Consider the following 26249-nt stretch of genomic DNA (forward strand, 5'->3'; position numbering starts at 1 on the left):
TGATTTTGAGACGTTTCTGTTGGTGTGTGGACGTAAGCTGTGCTGTTTCACAGGTCTGTGCAGTGGGCTTTTAGTCACTAGTGGTTTTCAGATAGAAAGGGGAAATGCTGTAAAGCATTCAAATCTTTTGTCTGTATTTATTGCATATAGTCTTGATGTGTTTTATAGGTCAATGCATTAGGGAATGCACTTTTTTTGGCCCGATACAGATTTGAACAGCGCAGCTTTCCTGTATCTCAGTGGTAAGAGCGTTGTGTTAACAGCACAATGTTGTGTGTTTGATCTCAGGGGATTACAGATACCTGTGTATAAATGTGTAGGAGAATGCAATGCAAGACGCTTTGGATAAAAGCATCTGCCAAATGCATAAATGTAAATGTAACAAAGGACTATTGGTCGATAACTATATTGGTCGATTGCTTACAATACTAGCTAGTTTTTCTGCATTCAATTGATTCTCCTGAACATGATTTGGATCCATTTAACATTTTAAGAGAGACACGACTGAAAATGTGCCTGAATGTATATGTAAGTTCAAATGAAAAAACAAGACATGACAATCTTCAAAGGTCACTTCTGCTTTCCAATAGTTTTTCTTTTATTAAAAACATCAACTCAGATTTGACTTAAAATGGATCATTTCTTTAATACATTTAAATCAAGGCTGTGCTGTTTACAGTAATTATTTTGCTCAGAGAAGAAAATTGGATATTCAGACATCCAACTCATTGCCTCCATGCAGTTAATTCATAGGGACCTGTGAAATCCTTTGCGTTTTTCCCAAATTCAGATTTATTTGTATCTTTTCAATTTATGAACTAGATGCTAATATGAACCAGTATCTTACAGCGCATGTCTTTTTCTTTCGCTGTTATAAGTCTACTTGCATTTAATTACTAGTTTTGTCATTTTTTAGTAGCAGTTTTGTTATGTGGTTAACTGGACTTTTATCTTGACGACGGACTTTAATTTTTGAAATGATAAAAGGTCAAATGCACCTGACGTAAACTCTTTTAGAGCATCACTGATTCAGTCTGTGTTCGCATCCACCAGATGCTAAAAAGTCCAGTACAGTAAGTTACACAAAACCTCACCACTAGAACAAGCAGATTGTATATTTAAGCATCAGCTGAATTATTATTAGCGCTATTCAAAGCTTCATAAGCTATTCAGTTGTACTTTCTGGCGTGTTTGCTACTTTCCATCTGTGTTTTCCGCATCAGGGAAATCAAAGGGCCCTAATAAACCATCGGTATCTGCCTTTTTCATGCTATTGCCGATATGCCGATGGTGTTAAATCCAATATCAGTGGCCGATAGATCGGTGAATCCCCAGTCAAAATCATCATTGTGTAAAAGAAAAGTTTGCAAAGCGTTTCAGAAGTTAAATAAAGAAATGCATTGGCCTAGTACTTTTTGACACTATTATGGTGTAAAATAATAAATACTCACTAGGAGGGAAGCGATTCGCTGGTTATGCATCGATTACCATTCCTGCCGATTCATTGCATCGATCTTAAAATGTGATGGTTTCTTTTGGCCGGTAATCGATATAAAAACCCTGCAATATCAAATGAATCTCGTACAATGAAGTATTCCAAAATATATAAACATTACATTTCTTCAGCGCATCTCTCCTGACGCTGTCATTGTTCTCGGGCTAGCGCTCGCGTTTACATTGACGCATGCTGACACACTGAATGAATTTGTATCCCCACAAAATAAGTGAAATGATGATTGAAATAACAGGATAAACTCTTTCTTTCTCCACAGTGGAACCTGGTATGTGACTCGGCCTGGATAGTTCATATAGCCAAATTCTCCCTGCTGGTGGGCTCCATCTTTGGATACTTGGTGTTGGGAGTGCTGGCAGACTGGTGAGTGCTGTCGTTTCCATGAAAATAACCTTTCTTTGAGATAGAGAGACGATGAATGCCTCTCTAAGTGTTAATAAAAGGTTTGGGGACTGTATAATGCAACGGTAACACTATATTTTACAACGCCCTTGTTATACGTTACGTGTTTATACTATAGTGCTTACTATACATTTAGCAATAAACCACCACCTATTAATCCTATAGTAAGTACATGTAGTTAATTATTATTACTCTAAATGGTCCAACACTTTATAATAACTTTCATTAATAAATCATTATATATATCAAATATAACCGATTATTAGTTACTATATATTAAAATAGCTAGAAACGTAATGTTTTTTTAATATTTCTAATAACTGTATTAAACATTATCTAAGATCCTTATTTCACGTAAGCTTACAAATGACATTAAACGTTTTAATCACACAATAACGCACTTTTTTACAGATGTTATACAACATATGTCAAGATTTGTGTAAAGGGCGGTTAGTTACATTTAATGCTTTCTAAAGTCCAATGCCCAAAAAGGTACTAAATGATCAGTAAACATTTATAAACATTCACAAAAATGTAGAATAGTCAACTTTAGATTTGGTACTGTAATAAATGATTTTTAAAGAGCTTTCCTGTATCTCAGTGGTAAGAGCGTTGTGTTAACATGTTAGATATCTGTGTATAAATGTATATTATAATGCATTGTACGTCACTTTAAAGCGTCTGCCAAATGCATAAATGTAAATGTAAAGATGTCTAGAGAGGGTAGATTCAGATCATTTAGGGCACATATTTACAATCAAGATGACAACTAATAAAGTTACTAATTATTAGTAAATGTTTATAAACATTGTTGAATCATTTCCTCTTTAGATTGACCTACTGTATGTAAACATTAAATAATGATCTGTTAAGCATTATATACAGTTTCTTAATCATTCATAAATTAAGTTTTTAATTGTTGTAAACCAATTTTTGTTGAAAATAATAATAATAATTTGTTGTAAATAATTAAAATATTTGCATGATCATGTGACTTGAAAGTTTAATGACATTTTAATTTACATATAATAGTGATCTGATAATCAATAGATGCGTAGTAAAAATATATAAGTAATAGGGATGAAACGGTTCAAATTACTCGCGGTTCGGTTTGTGTCACGGTTTTAGGGTCACGGGTTCGGTTCGGTTTGTGCTATGTTCAGAGAAAATGGACTACTGACAAATAAAAATAGTAGAAAGTAGAAAATAAAATAGGATATTGTATATATACATTTTAAAGGTATAGAAATGGATTCAAGTAATCAAATAAAACATAACATATGTACAAAATAAATAAAGATTAATCACAGAAACTGTACACACGTTGTTTTTCGTCCGTTCACTTAAAACATAACCTACTATGTTTTTTAAGATACTCGACAGGAGGGGCATGTTGACCTACTTCGGTTTAAGCTAATGATCTGTTAAGCATTATTTCATGTTAGTTTTATTTACATTGCATAATCCTATACATTTGATTCCAAGTATGAGCAATCCTCTGGATCGAACCCACGATCTTGGCATTGCTAGTGCCATTCTCTAACCACTGAGCGACAGGAATTTGTTAATGATTTATCAATGAAAGTTATTATAAAGTGTTACCAAGTGGATATTTGGGGGGCTGGAAAGTAATGCACCCTACACACCGGGGGCCTTACAAGGAAAACGTTTATAACCAATGCACATGATCACATAACGCCCGTAATTAAAGTAGCTAAATAATTAGGCATAACATCCTTTAAAAAAGAGGGGAAAGTGTAATATACACCTTCCTAACCCATATTAAGTGTATGTAGTTTGATGGATAAGTACACTGTTCTGTAAAATAAATTGTATTTTGTTGTTTTGCCACATGAAAATGTGGGCCTTGAAGCAAAACCTGCTCCGCTCAATCTAGGTCATTTTATGGTAATCATATTATAAATTGAAAATCTGACATCTTATATTTGTGTACTGACCCTTCCGTTTCAAGGTTTGGCCGTCACCCGGTCCTGATCCTCTCCGTCTTCTTCATGCTTGTGTTCGGCATGACGGTGGCCTTCTCCGCCAATGTCCCGATGTTCAGCACCCTGCGCTTCTTTGAAGGCTTTTGCTTGGCAGGAATCACGCTGTCGCTGTATGTTCTGAGTGAGTACTCGCTGGAATGTGACCACACAGCTGTTGACCGTCCGCTGGGAGACCAACGCTTTAAACCATTACAGCCCATGTGTGTTTGCTTATTAGAATCACAATTGACATTTATATGAATGAGTCTGACTTGCTCGATGGAGTACTGGATGTAACATTGATGTAAATCAGCTTTACATGAGACATGTCAGAATGTACCGAATGCACTTTTAACTTTGAGACGTGATGCTGTGGTCACAAGGGCCTGAGAGGTTCTCATAATACGGGTGGTGTTTTGGAACTGAACACTAGGGTCAGGGTGCTCTGTGTACATAACACTGGGTTTGTGGATGGAATAAGAGCAGGTGTATCTCTCTCTGGAAATATCCCGGCGAGCTTCGGCTGGTTTGAAAGTGTGATTGATGGTTTTCTGTCCTGGTGGCATTTCTCAGAATGGCTCTTTATTGGAAAGTAGGGATGCACCGGTTTTTCACCGGTTTAACAAAAAGAGTCAGTGTGAAGTAAATTGACTTGACATCAAATTTAATATTTTAAAGAAAGATTGTGATATAAGTTTCAGATTGGGATATTCATTTGCGTCTGTTTTCAGGTAAATAAGTAAATATCGAATACATCATATTAGCTATTTTTCATTAAATGGTACTTTTTAAATGATAAGATGCTGTGTAGTCAAAGCATGAACTTTTTAATACTGTTATTGGTTAGATATTTGCAAAACACAGTGAAAGAAGATAAACGGTGACTAACGATAACGATTCATGGCACAGAATTTGAATGACAAAATATGGAGATGCAAGGTTTTAGAACACAGCAGCGGTGTAAAGATCTTGTACTCTCACAGGCTAGTTGCGATGGCTTCTCGGTTGGTTACAGCCATTCTTATGGATCATCCATAGAGCAATATTGACCTTCTACATGCTTAACAGTGAAGACATGATAATCCTCTCCGCGTGGCTGCTGCCGTGATAATGGCCCTTGGACCGATGGACCCGTCTGACTGCCTGAATGGCCCCTAAAAGCATCGCTGCATGCTGTAATTGCCTGACGGCGTGTTGGAACGTTCTGTGTCCTTGTCATACTAATTTACTTCACCCCCGTCTACCTTGAAAAGCCTACGCACTCTTAAAATAAGACTTGGCCGAGAGCATCAGATACATGAATACAGCCTGTGGTTTGTCACACTCATTTGAAAATGGATGGTGTGTTGTTTCACGTTGGAAATATTTACTGATCTCCTGGTTAAATTGGACATGTGTAGATTGATTTATCAGAAAAGTACTGTAATGTGCAATACTGTGACTCGACATGTCAGTTTCTTGGGTTCGGGGACGGCAACGAAGACAGAAATTATATTTTGATTTAAACTATCCCTTATATAAAAAGAAACCAGTCCCCTAAACTAAATCTCACAAGACACCAGAAACATAATCTGATTAATTCCAGTTGCTTCTGGATTACTTCAGTGCAAATAAATATCTAGGGAGGGAGAAGCAGAACGAGCAAGACGACTTTCAAGATGAATATTGGGTGATTTGTTATTTATTTGTCCATTTTACATCCTATTACTGAGACACTGTAAAAAAAAGGTAAATTGTAAAAAACGTAATTCTACTGTTGTAAACAGATTTTTATGTATTTTTGAAATGCGATTCAAAAACTGTAAAATGACAGAAAAAAGAGCAAATTTACATGAAAAACTGGAAACACATAACATTTATTTTACAGTTTATTTATGGTGCAGAATTTCAGCTTTTTTATAAGATTTTCTTTTTTTCAAAACTGTAAAATTACAGAAAAACAGCAAATTTTCAAGAAAAACGCGGGAAACTATTTACAATATAAACTTATATCCTGTAATTTTACAGGAAAATTTTTTTTTTACCGTATATTTCTGTCAATCCATCTGTCAGAAAAGTAATTTTTTTAGGAATTATTTTGTTTCTCAGATGCCACGCAGATGAAATCCTCTTGGAAATATGCTGTTTATGTACTCGATGAACTTGCAATATACAGTGAAGGCCAAACTGGACACACTTGTCTTCAAAGACAAAATGATTTAGTTTAAAAGGCTTACTAGTACGTCATGAAGGTTTTATTTTAATATACAAAAGATGCATATCGTTGCTGTCCTTCCGAAGCCTTGAATCTCCAAATTCACTGTTTTTCAGGAAATGGCGAAACACTGTACTTGTTCAATGATTAGATACCGTGTTGTCGAAGTTGAAAAGCACTTTTTAATACATGCTTAGTTATTCGCAAAACCCTGTGACAAACAAAAAGAGTGACTAATAATAATGATTTATGGAAAACAAATGTAAAATCACGAAATATGGAGATGCGAGGTTTTAGAAGGTCAGCAAAGATAAACAGAAAAAGCTCACAAGAAGTAAAACATAGATTGACTATGTTATCTGTGGTATTCATATTTTGGTCGTTTAGTTTTTTCTTACCGTACTCATTCTCATCGATTTTGATCTTTTACACGTTATTTTTTTCCCAAGCAAAAGCCGAGCTTCAGTTTACGCTAAACACACATAATGTACAACAATATGTATAATAATAATATACAATAATAATATATTTAAATAAAGAGCCAAGATGTCAGTTTTCCAAAGTTGGACATCACTCCTGTCAGTTTTAATGCCTGGAAACACAAAATGTTATCATTTGTACTGTAAATAGTTTTTTTAAGCGTGAAATATATAAATAATCTATAAATGAATAATCGTAAGTGTGAATGGAAACTGAAAAGTGAAAGTGATTATTGGCTTATAAAGCATTCTGTTCACTGCGGTTGATGGAGGGAGTTTTGTTATCGTCTCTTCATGTTATCTTGTTTGTGTTGACCCAATGTTGGCAAAACTTGTGGTCAATGTTTGACGAATCTTTTCCGAGCATGACGGGTCAGCAGTGTGTGTATTGTGTTTTATATGAGTCAAGAGAACATCGCACGAGATATTCATGACATTAATATGACCACTGGACCTGAAACGGTCTGTATTTACACAATGCTTCGCTTGCTCAAACTGGTTTGATGGGTTGAGATGCACAGTGTGTGTGAAAGCGCTGCTGGGTGAAATCCTGAAGACTCACATGCGTCACTGTGAGCGGATCATGCGTGTGCTCGGCATCAAGATTTCTGTCTCTCTGTTGCTGATTCACACAAGCTCACGGCCGGTGTGTTTCACAAGAGCTAGTGTGACTGCTGACTCATGTTATACACACTGTGTGTGCGAGCGTTTGTAAGAAATCTGTTATTTGAAGAAGATACAAGTATGACCTGTTATGACCTTGTCTGTCCACTGGTATTGTTTACCAGGACTGTTAATGGTTTTTTCATAAAAAAACGAATAACTAAACATAGACATTTTTTACTAATATCTGTGTTCATATATTGAAGAAGAATCAATTTAGCAACGTAAAAATTCAACACGTTTTCATCTGAATTTTTCAAATCTATACAATCTGGGAAAACCCGGCGGATTTCTAATTTGGGTTTTGGTCAAACTGATTCTATAACATCTTGTCTGTATGAGCAAAACAAAAGCCATCCTGGAACCCAGCAAAGATACCAAACAATTTATGTTGGGTTTTCCCAGATTGCATCACAAATAGAAAACACATTTTTCATTAAATGACTTTTGTAAACCTGACAGAGAAAACTAAATTTGGTTTCGGCAAAACAATTTCTCATTTTGCATCTGCTCTTTTCTTTATTTATGATAAAGCTACGCTACAGATGGGTGATGTATTAAAGTGAATGTGTGTTATGATATTTGAGTCATACACAGCGCTCAATAACAATGCATTGCCTTTGATAACGTCAGTATCATTTGCATTACCAGCCATGAGGTTATAGTGCTTGCTTGTTTGTATGACAAAATATCCTTTAATGCAGATTTGTGTAGATAATGTACTAGGAAGTATATATTGTCCTGTGCGGTCTATAGACTTTACGATTGCATTTATTTCAGTGGCATCTGCCTGCTGCATCAGTTCAAACCCAAAGCGCTTTTTATCAACCTCCTTTATTTCTGTTCCTTCGTTGGGATTTCTTGAGAGTTGGTGGAGCATCGTGTTAGATTGGGTTTGATTCGTCTTCAATGACTGCAAGATGTTTTGGATAAAGATGTATTCATATAAATATGTAATAGATAAATAAATATTGAATCCATTAAGACTAATAGTAACTTCCTCTCAGCATTTGTAACTTTAGTTGACCGCTGGGACATCCAAAGCTGAAGGTCAATGATCATTTCAATTGTCAATCCAATACCACAATGGACATCGTGTGTTTTATTATGTCATCATGTTTTATTGTGTTTGTTAGCTGTATTTTTGGAGATATTATGGCTTAAATCAAAACAAACCAACTGCAGTTTGATTGATATTACTTGAAACATGATTTATTTGTACTTTAAAGAACATGTGTGGCCAAAAGTATTGACAGTGACATCGAGTTTGTGTTTTGCAAAATTCGCTGCTTCTGTATTTGTCGATTATTTTCACATGTTTCTGTTGTATACTCAATATTTTTATTTAAGTTTTAAAGGCATTTATTGTCAAAAACATAATATAAAGACTCATTTCATAGCCTCTGTAATTCGCTCTGGTAGACGACTGGATTGACTGATGCCGTATTATCGCTCTGAGATGATCACAACGTTCTGCATGTCCACTCGCTTTGTGAGGATTGACCGCAGGTTCTTTTTTGCAGTTATTTAAAATGCATCAGATCACTGCGCATAATAATCTATAAACAATGTGAACGAACACCACAACAGCTTCTTTGCACAGAACACAGCATTTACGACGCCAATACTTTTGGTTTTTCCGCCGATTTTGAAGAAAGTTGGGTAGGGAACGGCACCGGACCCCGTTCACTTCCGTACGGACACAAAACCGATGCAAGCGAATGGTGTCCGGTTATAAACAGTTTTAAAATATCTTCTTTTGTGTTCTTCCGAAGAAAGAAAGTTATACAGCTTTATTTCAGCTTTGATTGCTTGCTAATTAAAGAATAAATGGACACGAAATATTGAGTTTAAATGATTTTATTTTCCCTCAAACGAGAGCAGTGTGACACTTTTTTTTATCAATGTTTATTGTTTAACTCTCGTGTAGTTTTTAGCAGCGATTTCATTAAAGTAAAGAAACGGAAGAGTGTCTTTGGGGTTTTCTGGGTCTGGTTATGAGACGTAAAGTGATTTAAGTGCATAATAATTGCTATTGTTCAAGTCTCTTTGGCTCAGTAGAGCCATTAGTGAGCGAGTCTTTCCCAGGAACAGAAAGACATAATTGAGCTCAGGTCTTTATGGACTCAGAGAGCTCAGAATAGACCACCGAGAATCTCTCTAGTCATCAGGGCTGTACAACTACATGATGTTTAAAGGAGAAAGATCGGTTTGGATTCATCTATACAGATTTACTTGTGTTCGGTTTTAATTTGGCACTGGCCTATATTACAAAATACGCTTTATAAAACAAAAGATTGTCTTTGCACCTTAGTGTGCTTGTTGTGTATGATATCTTGAATTTGAAATATTCTGTAGATCCATGAACGCTTAAACAGCTGATATTACCCACAACTCATTGAGCGAGCGACACTGACATAATATTATTTTGTAAACGCACACTTTTATTCTCCATGCGAATTAATCACGATTCATCTAGAATGAATAAAGAAATGCTTAAACCTTTAAAACTGGACGCGTCGTCGCTCTGGTACCACGGTTACACAACCGAAGAGGCGTCCGGGATGGTTTTGGACGATGAAATGTGTGTGATGTGGGCCTGTGGTTGCAATCAGGCAGGGCTCGTGAATGAAAACTGTGTACATGAGTGGCACTTAAAATGCTTTATGCATGTACTACAGAATATGTTTCAAGTACAAAGTGCAAAATTTTTTCGAAAACCTTTGAAATTCTAAGAAAATGTGCCATCATCATGTGACAGTCAAAAAAACTAAATGTATGAACACAGCGCAAGTAGGCAAATATGAATTTCAGTGAGATCAGGTTGTTATTCCTAAAATACTTCTACACTTAATATACCCTTTCTATCTTTCTTTCTTTCTTTCTCTTGTCTTATCTTGCAGTAGATCTTGCAGTCAGTGTTAAGTGAACTCACTGGAGTAAAGTTCAGCCGTAGTGCTGTGTGTGTTCTTCTGAGTTGCATGCTGCTGTTTATCTGTGACCTTTGACCCCAGCTCAGCACTGACCGATACCACCTGCTCTTCACCAGCAGGCACAGGTGTAACACTGCGTTCCTCTCCATGTGTCGCCTGTTAAGCTTTTCCTTCTGGATTTCTGCTTTGACCGAAACACTCTTGAAGCATTATGAGTAAAACATCAATCTGTTACACGTGCCGTCGGTTTGAGAACTACAATCCTTTACTCTCATGTTAAAATGAGAGAGTGCGGAGCTGAAGCGATTTAGTAATTTGACACATGTTCTTTGTGATAATCATGAGACAGTTTTACATATGACGTGTGCCGGTGAGAGTGTATTTGTGTGTCGAGTAGAGAGCGGCTAACACATAAAGTCAACGGGCCGGCAGGGATGGAATGTATTTGAATATGTGACATCATGGCAGGATGCCACGAGCGACTCATGTGACAAGGAAGGTCATAATGTCAGCCTCAGGCCAAAAAGAAAGGCACAAACAACCCGATCCCTTACGGCGCCCCCTTCTAGCATGCAGCAGAATACCAACAATTTTGACCCAACTACCACGATCATGTGCTCGTGAAGCAAGCTCAATCTGACACCTTCATGTGTGTCTTAAAGTCATGGAATTATGGTTCATTAATGAAGTAATGTTTGGATATTTTAAGTCTACAAAATGGTAAGTTGGGAAATTATGTCATTTTATAGGAGCCACTGAGCTGTGGAGCTCAAGTACTCACTTACGTTGATGGGGAACTCCCATAATGCATTGCGAGAAGCTTTGATGTGAAAGATTTGCCAAACGCAATGAAATTCATACTGAACGTATTGAAAATATTATTTAGGATACAAGCCATTTTGCTTTGGCCTGTTTCACGCTGCGTTTTCAAATTCCTCTTGGTCAAATGCTCTCATGACTCATTGTGACCTTTGGCAGCTTTTGGGATGTCTGGTTTTGGTTTCTGGTAAACAAGCAGTCAAACCAGTCTGTTATCTATTCAGAATACAATGCCATTTTTGAGATGTATTGGGAATGTTTAAGCTGCTGACAGTGGACTGAGGTGTTTAGTGAAGTCATATGACATGAAAACAGACAGACGCTTCTGTCTGGAAACATCTCATGACTCTGAAAAAAAAGGAAATGTACAGATCTTTGGTTTCCTTCCATTTCAGCCGATTTCTTGTTTTAGTAGCAAATGTTTTATATGTGGGTCATTCCTCTACGAAGAGATTCGGTCGATATGAAACGCATTAACCTGTCTCTGTAATTGTGTTGATTTAGTTGCGTCAGCTAACAAACGTAACGTGTTTAACGTGTTAACTGCTCGGTGTTTAGTTGATGTTTGGGGTCCGTTCCCTTTCCACAGTATGTTACAAATGGACTCCATCTTAGTTTCACTAACAAGAAGTCTCACAGTAACATTTCTTTGAATTTAAAAGTTTCATACAGCCGCGGAAAGAAGCAGGAGACAGTGATGTGTATGCTGTTGGATGACTTTGTCGCTGAGGTTTGATTTTTGTTAAATTACAACACACGCTGGAATGACAACAAAACATCTAGAAAATTTTTTGCAGCTTTGTTTTTTATATTTGTAACCATTTGTGTTTTGTTGCTGTTGACAAGGTGTCTTTTGCGATCTTCCTTTAAAACATATTCTGTACTCTACGGTTAAAGCATGACGCTAGCAACGCCAAGATCATGGGTTTGCAGAAACAAATGTATAGTATCACGCTATGCAAGTCGCTTTGGATAAAAGCATCTGCCAAATGCATATATGTAAATGTAATGTAATGTACTTTGTTAATAAAATGACATGCATTGGAAATAGCGTCTTAACTTCGAAACTCTTCTTTGAATACAGCCGTCAATCTTCGGGCAGAGAAATGAATTGGGTGTTTTCTTGCTGGTGGTTTCAGCCTGAGCCGTGTCCCTGAACGGAGCCCATTATTCAGCTCCCTGTGGGAAGCGGCGCTCATTGAAATTCCAGACTTTTCTGAAGGATGGTGCAGTCGCTGTGTTGAAGTACTGTGCAGTCTGAGCTCTGTCACCTTGAAAAGTGCTCTCCCCAGTTGCTCGCCCCCGTCAGACGCTGTATGTTCTGTGGGTTTGATTGTGAAAATATGAAGCTGTGTGACATCGGCGTGTCATTAAAGACCACCCCTGCTTTCTGTCGTGCTGCTCTGCATTATGAATGCTGGGGAAGGCTAGACAGATGACGCTTTTACATGCGTCGCATTTGTCCCAAGAGTATGTTCAGCGTCGGCCCTGTTCCACCAAAATACTAATAGTAGATCAATATGACTTCGATCGTCTTTGAAAGCCCAAGTAAGTTTGCGTTTATGCTAAAGTATGATGTGTGCAGTGCACCACTCTTAGTATGTGGACGACGTTTTTTCGTCATGTATAAAAAACACGAAACTGTGTTGTTTCACTGAAAAATAAGAAATAGCAGTTTATCACACTTGATTTGAATGCTTGCTTGACTCAGGTTATCATTTACTATAAAATGTATTAGCAATAAAACTATATATCGTAACCAGCAAACAGTTGATATAAAATAATGTAGTTGTTATGTCAATATGATCATTATTAGTAGTAAATGTCTTTCACAGTTGCTTAGCCACAGTTTGTGTTTGACTGTTCGCTGAACTGCTGCTTATGTGGGATCTGTTGGTTCTTGTCTGCAGGGATTGAGCTTTGTCTGCCCCGCTGGCGTTTCTCCATGACCATGGTGGCTAACTTTGGGGTGTTGGCAGGGCAGCTGTTCATGCCGGGACTGGCGGCCGTCTGTCGTGACTGGCAGATTCTGCAGGTGGTCATAATCTGTCCACTTCTACTCATGCTCTCCTATATCTGGTAAGCAACTGCGCCACAGTTGTCATTCTCCACAGGTGGCCGATACAAACCGTGGACGGCAAGAAATGATTGGAAATATGACACGCGCTCATTCCCTCTGGCTCTGCTATGTTTGATAGCATTGCCAACATTTAAAAATAACGTCATGAAGGAGACGCTAATGGAACATGATCCTCGCCGCCTGTGTAACGTATTTCCCTTCACCGTAATGTTTCACGTATTGTGTTTTACCAGCAACGGTTTAGTTTGACTCTTCTTCAGCGCACACACACAACAGCCATTCTTAACTTTACTAATGTGGGGCCAGATTCACAAAACTTCCTTGAGATTATTCTTCACTGCAATGTTTTCTCGTAAATTCAAATTTAAGAAAAAAATTAGGAATGTTATGTATTCCCGAAAACATATTTACATCTTTTCTCAAGAAATTAAGAAGCCTCCAAATTCTCGAAACAATAGCTGTTTGGTTGTTTGACATGTGATGTGTATTGTTTTAAGCCAAAACCATTCTTTTTGATGTTTACTTGCCATTAAGGAATATTTATTTTGATGTAATAATAATAATGTCTAGCTCCCTTACTTTAGCTTTCATTATTATAGTGATGTTTACATTATTGTGGGACACAGTGACTTGAAACGGAGTGGGTCACAAGTCTTATGCCGTAGTAACAAACAAAAAGTATAGTAATAAGGATATTTTTTAGATTGAACATGCGATCGTAAATGCAGTTTAACACATCACAAGAATGCGATGTGCTTATTAAACACATTACGTTTATTGTAAAGATAAACATATACAGTTACCACGAGAGCAAGCGAGTTAAATCGTAGTCTTTTATTTTTACAACAAAATATTTGAGAGTGTTTTAAGAAATGTTTGAGAATTGCACTTACGAACATTCTTATCTTACGAAAGTTCTTACGTTTTGTCTTAAGAAACTTATTGTGAATCCGGTCCCAGATGTGTGTGATTTGAAATGTCTGTGTTTTCATCACAGGATTTTTCCGGAGTCTCTGCGCTGGCTGCTCGCTACTAAACAGTACAGTCGCTCTAAATGGATCATAGAGCGCGTCGCTAAGAAAAACAAGGTCAATCTGGAGCGGGATGCTGAAGAACTGGTGACAGGTATATACCAAAACTGAATATTAAATCTAAACTGTCTTTTGGAGATGGAGAGTTAATACTTTTTGCTAAAACAGGTAAAAAGTTGTGTGGCACACAAACTTCAATGAGTCATTTTTATGGGAAGTAAATTGGTCCTTTTAGGGACATGGTGGCGGAAATGAGGGATGAGAGAAATATTTCTCTCGCAAACATATTTGCGTTATGTCGCAAAACTTCTGCGTTCTCTCGCAAAGGTATTTTCGTTATAAATCGCTAAACTTTTTGCAAATTCGGGCAAACTCTTTATGTTTAATGTCCCGCTAACAGAGTTTGGTCTATAGTCGCAGATTCCCGGACCAATAACTTGTGAGCTAAACGTTCTTATAACACACATGACACCTCATTCTATGTAACGTTAACAATGAGCTACAACTTGATCTTCCACAAACAAACCGGACCTTACATTTATTATCAGGTAGCGGCTGAGACAAGACCGCAGGGATCGCCTTCAAAGTGCAAAACCCCAAGATCATCAGGCTATTAAAATCAGTCTGCCAGATATATTTTGTGAGATAACACAAAAAATCTAAAAAATCATATTATTTCCACAACCATGTCCCTAAAAGGGCTCCGTCAATGGGGGTTTGAACTACTCCATGAAAATCTCAAAATCTGTGAACTTTATGATCTCGTAGAAATCTGGAAACGTGACCTTTGGAATAAAGACTAGTTCATGTGTGAAATGGTTTGTTGTCTCAAGAATCATATCAGTAGAACAGAGTATCTACTTTTGTTAGTGCTTGAGAAAGCAGTTTGGTTTTGATGAGTGGAACTTCTGTTTTCAGTATCTTATGCTGATAATGTTGAACATGATGTTAAATAAACAGATTACGCCATTCTGCGTGGAGATTTTCATTCATGGGTCACAGCAGAATGTGAACCTTGACCAACCCAATAACTGGTTCTGAATCGATCTGAACTCACTTTCTGATGTGAACTGACTGAACGTATCTTGGCTCCGAGGCATTCCAGCTAGATCACTGCTTTCATTTTGAGGATGTAAAAAGGGAATGTTTCAATAAAGAGTGTCTCTAGAGCTTAGACTGCGAGCTGAGCTTCTTCGTATTGAATCGATTCATTTATTTCAGCTCCCCACCTGAACACAAACAACATCTGGAGAATATACTCTTGATTTCTTGCATTCACCCCCTTTCATCATATTCTAGATTATTCTGAATATATATAATTGTATATTATAACTAGGGCTGTCAATACATTTAAATGTTTAATCGCGATTAATCGCATGGACACGTATAGTGAAATTAAGCATTACACTATTTATTTTGTTTAACATGTTTATATTAGTGCAGTCAATCGATTAAACTATCTCGCGCCTAAATCGTTTAAAGTCTTTTATATGAATAACAGCGTGATTATATAATATAACGCTAAACATTGAGGTTTCTCACGTGCAGTGACGTCATCGTCGATAGTCTTAGTAATTAAAAATGCAGTGGGAAAACGGTCAGAAGCTGTATTATTATATTTAATTTAACTTAATTATAACTTTATATTGTTGTTATCTATTTGTATGACTTTTAGTGTCTAATGTTTTTAGCTTTGCAATTTAGTAACGTCAAAACTAAATATCGATATCGAGTCTCTTGAATGACAAATGCACACCAGTGACCAACAACAGAACGAGTTGGTGACCTCCCCTGATAAAATCCCTCTTTGTTTGAATGGGACAGTACAAGGAACCATCTTAAATAGACCGTAGACAACAAGGAAGTTTATTAGGGTTTGGAACAGAGCTTTGATTGAACGGTTTCCTCATATCTCGTCGTTTCAGAGCTAAACGGAGCCCTGCCGAATCAGTCGAAGAAGACTTGCATCGTGAAAATGGTCGGCACAAGGAACCTCTGGAAGAACATCGTGGTGCTCTGCATCAACTCGTAAATTTCTTTTCATCGAACACCAGGCTTTTTATTTTATTGAAAATGTTTTCTTCGTTTTAACATTACATTTTTTTCTCAGGCTAGCAGGTTACGGGATTCACCACTGCTTTGCACGCAGTATGATGGACCCAAACATGGAGACCACCACCATGTTTCATAACTTCTACACTGACTACTACACGATGGCGGGCATAGCCGTGGCGTCCTGCGTGGCGCTGTGCCCTGCCGTGAGCGTTATGGGTCGGCGTGGAGGACTCCTCATGTTCATGATCATCACTGCGCTGGCGTCTCTTCTTCAGCTTGGCTTGCTCAACTGTGAGTGAACGCTTGACACAAACCCAAACGCTTGCTCATTTTCATCTGCTGATGCTTTTATTGGCAGTCAGTTTTATTTCTTTGCCACTTGTAGAAAGGTTTCATTGTCGACTTGTAAAGCAGTTTTATAGTAAATACATATTGTTACAGATAAATATAATAGAAGTATAATGGATACTTGTGGATGCATGTTATTATTGCTTTTTTACAAATAAAGTACACAAAATCAACAGAAAATAATTCTGATGAACGTAAAAATGAACGTGATCCAATAGCTCGGATCATTCATGAACTGGAGGTTGAGGATTTAGTTCACGATTCAGATCACTGATGACTCTTTTTATTATTTACATCTGGCACAGCGCATTGCACTTGCATGTTTATTGTTGCATGGAGTCAATGTTGAGAAACATGATAGAAAGTCATGTTGATGATTTAAGTCAGCTTTATTTATAGAGCATTTTATAATTTTCATTGTTACAAAGCAGCTGTACAAGAAAACATGGACTATAAGCAAAACATATCAGGTTATACAAGTCAAAACAAAAAAAGTGAAAACACAGATTCAGCCACACATACAGTTAACAGTTTTTCTCTCTCATAACATTTTCTATTATAACACAGCGGATTCAGTAGTAGCACAGCTTGGAAGAAAGATTGTTTTTTACTGTTATGATTGTCTGGTGTAACATTTGTCTTTTTTTCCCCCCATGTGCTTCGTCCATGATGAATGAAGTGTTGGAAAAGTACAGTGTTCCACTGAATATGGGTAAAGTATTAACACTTTTCCTACAATTAGCTCCATGTAACTAACTTTCATCAAGGGTAAATGTGTTGGTGTGCTGTAATACAGAAGCATCGTCACAACCAGAAATGAAATAAATGGATAGTCAAAGAAAGATTGTACACAACATGACAAAGATGCTTTCGTATAGACCACTGTTGAATAGCTTTGTTATTGGTTGATAGTAGATTGTTCGTCTCAACTGTCATGAGCTTTACAGTCGATACCTCCATTTACATTCCAGCTCCTGTTAAAAAGCCATTAGCCAACATGAAACAAACTAAACGGCATTTCACTTTCCACTCGTATTGCCTGTTGTGGTTTGCATAAATGATATCTGGAGAAAACAATTTGTTAAGTCTGAAGTCACACGTAACCGCTTTCGGATACAACCGTTCTATCAGATGCCAAAGGCAAACAACAGACAATGCTCTCAGTGTACTGTAAATCCTGATCTTTTTCTTCATAATGAAATCGTAGATTAAATTATTTACATGAATCGTTAAAATATTCATCTTGGGATGCCATGTGCCTGGAGACTGTAGTGTAGTGTTTATTAATAGTTAGCTTAAATGTGTGATATGAATAAACAGTGCTTAGAAACAGCTATTGCGATGGTAGTTTCGCTTAAAACTAATTACGGCTTTGGGCCCAAAAACTGTATTCATTAGGACTTTACTCTGTATTTGTTCCCAGGGGATTGTTTGATTAAAGACCGGGACACACAAACTAACACCAAAGAACTAGTGCTGAGGAAACCGGAGTACGAGTTAAAAAAGTCGCACTTGAACGCACCAGACAGACAACAGTCAACGATCGATAGCGATGACGCTCTGAGAACACTACTTTTCCATACCAGCAGGCGGCGGTTGACATTCAAACAGGGAAACTGGAAAAGTTAGAACCAGCCGTGCTCATTGCTGACAGATTTGTGTTGTTTATTTCAGTCATGGCCACTAAGTTTCAGTCTGCACTGGCATATCTGTCTTTCTTGTCTAAAAAGGAAAGAAACGTATTAGGAGAGACCGAACTAAATGGGTGCTTTCGTCAGTCCGTGTGCTCATTCTCTAAGATGAAAAACCACCTGACATTGCCAGACGTCTGACCGTTGGCTCGGTATGTCCTTGCCTAAAGAGTCGATGATGTCTCGTCAGTTCCAGTAATAATAATAATAATGCATTTTATTTGATGGTGCCTTTAAAACACCCAAGATCACCTCACAGCCGTCATAGAGAAAAAAAGAACATAAGAGACAAAATTATATATATATATATTCAGATTACTGGACGGGACAAACCATGTAACAAACGCTTAGCATACGCAAATAAATTGCAGTAAGAATTCCCTAAAACATGTTATAGAAAAGCCTTTGAAAAAAGATACGCGTTTTAAAAGTCTGCTCCAAAGGAATGGAGTTCCATACTCTTTATAGTACAAGAAGAAAGTATAAGAAGAAGCTCATTGGTCGTCTCACCAAGGCCAAGAAAAATCCACCCCAGCAATTGCCAGCTGTAATTGAAAGCACATAGGAAGTTGTCTTTGAGTCGACAGGGCATTATCTCAGCGGGGAGTTAAGTTGCTGGGGCTATTAATGCTGACCCACCAAAACGGTGAACAATAAATCGTTTAGTGCTAGAGGTGCTTCCACCCTGACAATAATGAAATCACTGGAGGTCAGAGTCATCGTGCTGTTGGTCGCTAGCAAGCATTTTAGCAGCCAGCTGATTCCGGCTGTGAATAACTAAACCTGCACTCCGTCTGGTAGTTTTATTATCATGTCACTCCTCATTAGCATATTGATAAGACTATCACAAATGGTCTCTGTCTCTTGTAGTGCTTCAGATCTCAAGCAACATGCAACAAGACATTATGTGGGTGGCTTGTAGCTGCACAAAGTAAAAAAATGTAATCCTGCTCCACGTAGGTCTAATATATGCATCGTATACATTCTGCTTGGCTGTATTTTGTTCCTTCGTCACAGTTTTTCGCTTTCAGCGGAAGCAGAATTATTATTTGAAACTAGAAACATGTAACAACGTGCCCGCTCAGGACAAAATATTAAGTTTTAAGGGAGACCACACACCAAACACAAATCAAAGGGTAAATCGCAGCCAAAGGTTAAATCCCATCGTCTTACAATTTCATTTTAAAATACTTTTCTTTCTCTTTGGAACATCTAGAGATTGTAATGAAAGTGACCCCATGAGGGCCAGCTGTGGTCTTCCTGCCTGTCTCAACTTGCATGTGCCCTTCTTTCCTACTCAAGGCTTGGCTGTGTTCTCTCTAGTGTTCACAGAGGCAGGAATCTATCCTGCTGTCAATGCCAAGAACAAAGAGTGCAGTCAGTTGAAGAGTTCATGTCGTTTCCTCAGGCCGTGGGCCTGCTGGAATTACAATGATCTTGGGTGCGAACATTAGCGTTCCCTTAAAAGAGTTTTTTGCCTTTATGGACAAAACATTATTCGATTATAGATTTATATTGAATCAATATAGACAGTGTGTAAGTGGGACTCTAAGCAAAAGAGCCCACCCTCAAATCTCTAGATGTGGCTAAGGGATTTCTTCTGTAATCTAATGCTGCCTTCACATGCTTCAGACGATCTCAGTTGGGAAGGCACATGTATCATGATGACACTTTCAAGTACTTAGTGGTCAACGAGAATAGAGAATGTATTTCCCCAACTCTGTATTTCTGTATATTTTGAATTACTGACCGTCTTATTTGCTGCTGTGTTAAATGGTATATTTAAGAAGTAACCAGTTCTAGTTAGGATTTGAGGGGCAGTCGGCCACTGGTATTTGTGATAGTTAAGGTTATGTACTGGTCAAAGGTTTTGGGACACTTGAGTAAACGGTTTGTAGAGAAGTTTCGTCAATGTACATGCATATCTATTCCTTGACTTGAAAAATGATTGTGATTCTTGGTCTGTTTCTCCATCACTTGCCACAGATCCCTCTGATACACTGAAGTCCAATTTTTCAGTGGCTTTCTCCATCATTGGCATGTTCTCCTCCCACGCTGTCAGCAACCTCAGCATCTTTTTTTGTGCTGAAATTACCCCTACTGTTATTAGGTGAGTAATTAAACATGGAAGATTAAAAAACAACAATCAGGCTTAGAGATAGTAAAAAGGTCTGGAATTACTACCTCAGGTAATACTAATTCAGTGCGAATAGCTGCAAATATGCACGTAAATGTTGTCTTTTCGTGTCTAAAATAAATGTTGTTTTTCCGCGGTTGTCTTTTATGTGAAGAAGAGGCACCAACACTTTTTTGTAGCTTTAGGTAAAATAAAGATTATAATAAAAAATTTAGCCAGACCTAAATATATATATATATATATATATGTATATACTGTACAGCTAAGTTGTATTACCTTACGGGTTTTCCTCGCAGAAGATTTGCATTTGTTACAAATGAGGTAATAATATTTCATATTTAATACCTTACTTGTAAGGGAAGTAGCTGTGTAATAAAGGGGGTAATGTAAAGCATCGGGGTTCATTCTCACAACCGGTTGCTTGACTTATTTACATGATCTCTTACTTCTATATATGTTTGCGCACGTGATGATATACAGCAACGTCATACGCACATGACGACAGGGGAAAATCATTTGACCCCACGTAAAACTAATCCCGTCCGAATAAGGCTTTAGATTCTGTCATCATAAGGACATAAATTTCCCCCAACATGTATGTTGGGTCAAATTCTGATGGTAGAATCTTAAATTGCACAAGTAATTCCGATATACCTACAAAATCTTTAAAACACAAACTGCGCAGCACATTTCCTGACCTTGTGTGTCGATTACGAGTGTTTGGTTTTGAAGGAATACATAGTTTTGGCTCCTGCTCATGGGTAAATTGACTAAGGCATTTGTTCTAAATGGTTGCTTTGCGTCGCTAACCTTGTATCTCTTGTATGCTCAACAGGGGTGGAGGTCTAGGTCTGGTCCTGGCCAGTGCTGGTTTTGGCATGCTAACAGCACCCATCATGGAGCTTCACAACCAGAAAGGCTATTTTCTACATCACGTCATTTTCGCCTGCTGCACTCTTATCTGCATCATCTGCATCCTGCTGCTGCCAGAGACTCAAAATCGCCCACTACCGGAGACGTTGGCTGACGGTGAAAATTACACCCGACAACCGCTTCTGCTACCTCGCAAGCCAGGAGAGCAGCGCACTCTTCTGACCAAGTCTGAGAGCCGCGAGTACGTGAGGGTTGGAGACACACCTCTTCATGAAGCAGCAGCAACTGCTATTTCCACTATGGATTCTACAGCCTCATCGGCCGTCGACCTCCCAACACTCCTTGACGTCCCTGTCCATCAAGCACCTGGTTCGGTACAATTCATGACTATGAGGACATTGAAATCTACCCAAGAGCAAGATGAAATAGTCCAAACCATTGACAAGTATCCCACATCTGTCATCACGCTTGTGTCCTCTGTTCCATCTATGGAGGAACCACTCCTCGGCTGTATTCCAAACACATCTACCCCAGTTAATATCGGTTCTCTTCGAGCATCTAAAGTGGAATCTCCCCCTGATGTTATCTTAGATGTTTTGCCTTCTACTGTGGACACTTGTTTGATCACTGATCCAGTCTTAGATTCCCTAGCCCCAACTGCTTTGACTGCTAACGTCTTAGCCTCATCGACTGAGGTTCTACCTCCGGCATTTCTAGATTTAGTTATTCCTCCTATTGCGCAACCTTCTGTGCCAGTTGCCAATGATAGCAATTTCCAAGCTGAGATGGACTCTTCAGGTCTGCTTCTTGACTCTCCATTGCCGCCTTTGGTCAGTGACTCTCACGTCCAACTTACAGTCGACTCTTCAGATACCCCGATAAATGACACCATTCCTCTGTGCAACACAAATGTGACTGATGCATTCCCCCTGTCCTCCGGTCAATCGCCCACACAACCTTCCTCAACAGACTCTCCTGTTCAGCTAGTCAATGAAATTCCAGCGTATTCCCCAACAGAACTGTCATTAGATTCCCAGTCTGACCCGTCAAGTCAAGTTCACCACATCCCAGCTGAATCCCTCTCCTCACCGATAGATTCTGGTATTCCATTACTACCCTCTGTTTCTCCCTCTGCTATGGACTCCATAGAATCTGGCCCTTCTTCACCAGCTGCCCTTGAGTCTTCAGCGACCATAAATGATGGTGCACCTCTCCTTGCCACAGCAGACTCGAGCTCAGCTCATGCTATTAGCACAGATTCTGTTACAGAATCTGGCATTCCCATGATCATGAGCTTAACCGCTTCCTCACCGATTGACTCAGGTGTACCTTCAACTTTGGACTTGACTACCACAGGAACCAGCACTACTGCCAATGAAGTGTCATCTTCATGACAGACCCATTCATTAAGGTGGTAGGCAGCCTTATTTGAAAAAGCAGTTCTCGTAACTTGGAGGACTCGTGCTGGTCATTTCAAGTGTCAAAGTACCTTTGCTTTCCAGGAGCCATGATCAAGGAAAAGCTAAATAAGGTGAAGGTATATAAATGATTTGACGAAAAGGGATGAACCATAAGCAGGTCAATGCTCAAAGCATCCGTGACTTTGTGTCCAGCGGTGCCGGTATTTGCTTTTTGGGCAGTGTTATCATGTGTTATCATTGAGCTTCTATTATTAAAAACACTAAGACTACCATATACAAGTTTTCACTGGAGTGACACTGGAAATCCCAACAGTCTGACTGCTTTCAAGTCTATAGACTTGGCAGTAACTATGAACAGTTAACCATCAAGGGTAGTCAGATATGAACAGCACTGAGTATTTTTTGCATCTGTGAAGTCCAGTAATCTAGCTACTTGAAAATACACAATAAAGGGTTTGCCAAGAAATATCACTTTAATAAAGATAAGGAGATACTTTATATGCCTAAAAGGGAATTACTCCGTAGCCCAACACTGTACATTTGATGCTTGACTGTGTGCCATGAAAGGCAAAAACCTTTTCAAAATTAGGTGTCAAATAAACACTTCCGTGTTAAAACTTATAGGTAAAAACATCTGATGTATTTCTAAACCTGTTTTAAATGAGATGCTGCAGTGAAACTGGAATACTCGATTTGTTTTTATAAAGCTAATCGAAGTAATTTTGAGGAATACAGTAGAAAACAAACTATTTTGTAAGTGACCCACAACATGCTAAATCAAGTGTATGCAACGGATTAATTGTGAATGTGAAAACGTTGGTGAAATTTTGTAATATATGCTGTTGTGGTACTGATGTGGAGCTTTACATAAAAAAGAGGAAAAAGAAAATGATATTTTGTCACTATTAATTAGTGTGAGCCCGTTACTTTGGGCCTTTGTTAGCATATCTGTGTGAATGTACAGTATGTGGCACTTTATCTTTCACAATGACAACAAAGCATGTGAATGTCTAAAACAACATTTAAAAAAATGATTGAGAACAAATATCAATTTCAGAAGGTAGTACAGTTGTGATTTTATTTGTCAGACGGTTTACCCGCAGCAATAACGTATTTATAATATTTGACTCTATTTTTTTGTTGTTGTTATGGGGTTTACTTTTTTGTCGTTGTTGTCCATCAATCAAACTTAACAAGTATTCATAGTTTTAATTGGCAAAATGTTTTGACTTTGAACACAAGGTGCTCGATGTAATTTTACCACTAAAATGTTTTATAGCAGCAGGTGAATATGCTTTTAAGTTTGATGACAGCAAGTTTTGAACATTGCAAAACCAAGGGAAAATGCATTATCACATATGGCAATAAGAATCAGTACCTGCACTCGATAGCCAACAAATGTACGATTTTTTCCAATGGTTTTGAATATTTTTTAACATTTCATCTTAATATCTTTTTCAATAATCAATTAGTATTGCAAGAGGAAAATGTATTATTGGCACAGAGCATGCAGAAGGTTTTTAACCAAAATTATTCCAAGGACAGAGGAATCTTCTGTTTTATCAAAAACATCTCAGCCTTTAATCTATTTGTTTGCTTCTTTTACCATTTGCTACTTCCATAATGCTATTTAAAATGACTTGTTCATTTGATACGTAGACATGAGTCATTGATTTACTAGTTTTTCAGGTCAAAAGGACTCCACAGAGGAATCCTAAAAGGAATCACAGCACTTGACTGTCGTGTACACAGGCGACTGGTTTGGCCTGCTTTGATTGTGTATAGCCTCATACAGTATAGGCAAGTCTCCAATAATAACATTTTGAAGCAAGTTTGAAAAATTCTGCCATTCCAAATTTAGTCATTCAATTGAATATCTTGGTTATTGGTCATTCCTGTACTGATATCAAAAACAAGACTAGAGTTTGTAAAGAGAGATCAGTCAAGAAACAGTCTATGCTCGTGTGTTGCTTTGGCAGTAAATAACCGCAGAGAGCGCAACAGTTACCTTCAAATGCTTCAGCCATGTGTTGTTATTCCAGTCGCTATCTATAAACATGTTTATATGATCTGATTTCTTGTCTCAAATGTTCTGAACACCATAATGAAACTTGCGTGACAAGAAGCATTTGCATTTATACCACTATGTTTCCCTTCTCTCCCCTATTGAGCAAACATTTCAAATCAACCCATTCTGTTAAAGTCTCGGCTCATAATTTGACACGACAACAGGAGCTTTCGAATGTCAATTACATCAAACAACATTCTTTCCTGGATTATACACTGAACCATGTAGAGCCTGTTCAGATTTAGTGCGAGATAGCAATGATGTATGAACCCTTCTGTAGCCAACATTCATTACATAAATCTCAGTACCACCGCCACCAACACATCGATCCTAGATTCTCATCCTAATAAGCACAATGTTTTCTGGATTTTGGTACACGGCATCACAAGCATGCTGGTCGAGTGTTATTTTAGCATGCCATAGATGACTGCAGTGGGAGGAAACAGTGTTTAGTGTTTTGCTACTGTGCTGGCCACACATTATCTCTTTTTTTGCCTGAACCACATCACATTGACATATTTCAAAGCTACTACTGTAAAGTATAGGGGCCTTGAGGTTATAAAAACTGTGGTAATGCCAAATTTAGGGTCAGGTCAGTTTTGGAGCGAACGGGAAACGCCATGTTAGTCGTCCAACACAAACAATTTCAAATGCAAGTGGTTTGTGACGGAGTATAACTCGTGTACTTGAAAAGGGTATTTGACACGAGTATTCACGTCAGAATGAATGCTTCAAGAGTCCTGACACGAGAGTGAATGTCAAAGACTAGTCGTGTGGGTTTCATCTACATTTTTTAACATGAATAATGCTCTTGTATATAAACCCGTATGTGTCGTAATATACTTTATTGAATAAAATCTATTTATTGATTACTGATGGATGCGTTCGTGTCATTTGTCTTTTGGCTGATCGAATACAATGTTCAAGAACGGCATCATATAAACGGCCTCTGAGGCTTCTCTTTTTACTGTAATGTACAGATTATTCATAAGTACAAGGTGCACAATATGTCATTTTGGCTGCTAGAGGTCACTAAACAAAATCACTCAGGTGTGGTTATGTGTGGAATCGTGGAAGTTATTGTCCTCATTGCCAATGGAAATTAATCTGACCACTGCTATTGTAATTTTTTTACAATGAGGATATGATTTCATACTTTCTAGTTATGTTTTATTAAAGTTCGGGAGGCGCACGTGCGGATAACTATCCCGGCTGGCTTGCTAATCATCTTTTAGCACTGGAGAAAACCCCTACAAATAGACAAGACCGCCTCTACATTTTCACCCCAACGCCTCACCATCAGCATATTTTTACCATCTCATAACCGGGCAAGGACCTGAATCACCGGACCAAGGGGCGGGCGATCCGAGCGATCCATTTGCACGCCAAATACGCATAATATCCATCCCCCATCTGTCGTATTATATGCAGAGCGAACTTGTGAAATCTTGATATCAATACATCATGTTAGTAAATGGCGCATAAACTCGTGTTAAAGGACTATGTGTTATTTTTATCAGTGAGGTTGTGAATAGCCATCAACTGCTCACTCCACCC

The 26249-nt window shown here is 38.1% G+C and overlaps 1 protein-coding gene across 1 annotated transcript in view; it reads left to right on the forward strand.

Annotated features, from left to right (window-relative positions):
* slc22a23 (solute carrier family 22 member 23) overlaps nucleotides 1-25568 on the forward strand; it is a 39312-nt gene extending 13744 nt beyond the window's left edge. Inside the window, exons 2-10 of the mRNA XM_079451579.1 lie at nucleotides 1773-1876; nucleotides 3888-4042; nucleotides 12899-13067; nucleotides 14066-14193; nucleotides 16025-16127; nucleotides 16210-16445; nucleotides 17182-17214; nucleotides 20180-20303; nucleotides 21166-25568. Coding sequence (XP_079307705.1) covers nucleotides 1773-1876; nucleotides 3888-4042; nucleotides 12899-13067; nucleotides 14066-14193; nucleotides 16025-16127; nucleotides 16210-16445; nucleotides 17182-17214; nucleotides 20180-20303; nucleotides 21166-22597 — 2484 coding nt within the window. The 3' untranslated portion in view covers nucleotides 22598-25568. The remainder of the gene's footprint in view (nucleotides 1-1772; nucleotides 1877-3887; nucleotides 4043-12898; nucleotides 13068-14065; nucleotides 14194-16024; nucleotides 16128-16209; nucleotides 16446-17181; nucleotides 17215-20179; nucleotides 20304-21165) is intronic.
* The last annotated feature ends 681 nt before the right edge of the window (nucleotides 25569-26249 follow it).

This window comes from Barbatula barbatula (genome assembly GCF_947034865.1).
Source record: "Barbatula barbatula genome assembly, chromosome: 3".
Lineage (NCBI taxonomy): Eukaryota > Metazoa > Chordata > Actinopteri > Cypriniformes > Nemacheilidae > Barbatula > Barbatula barbatula.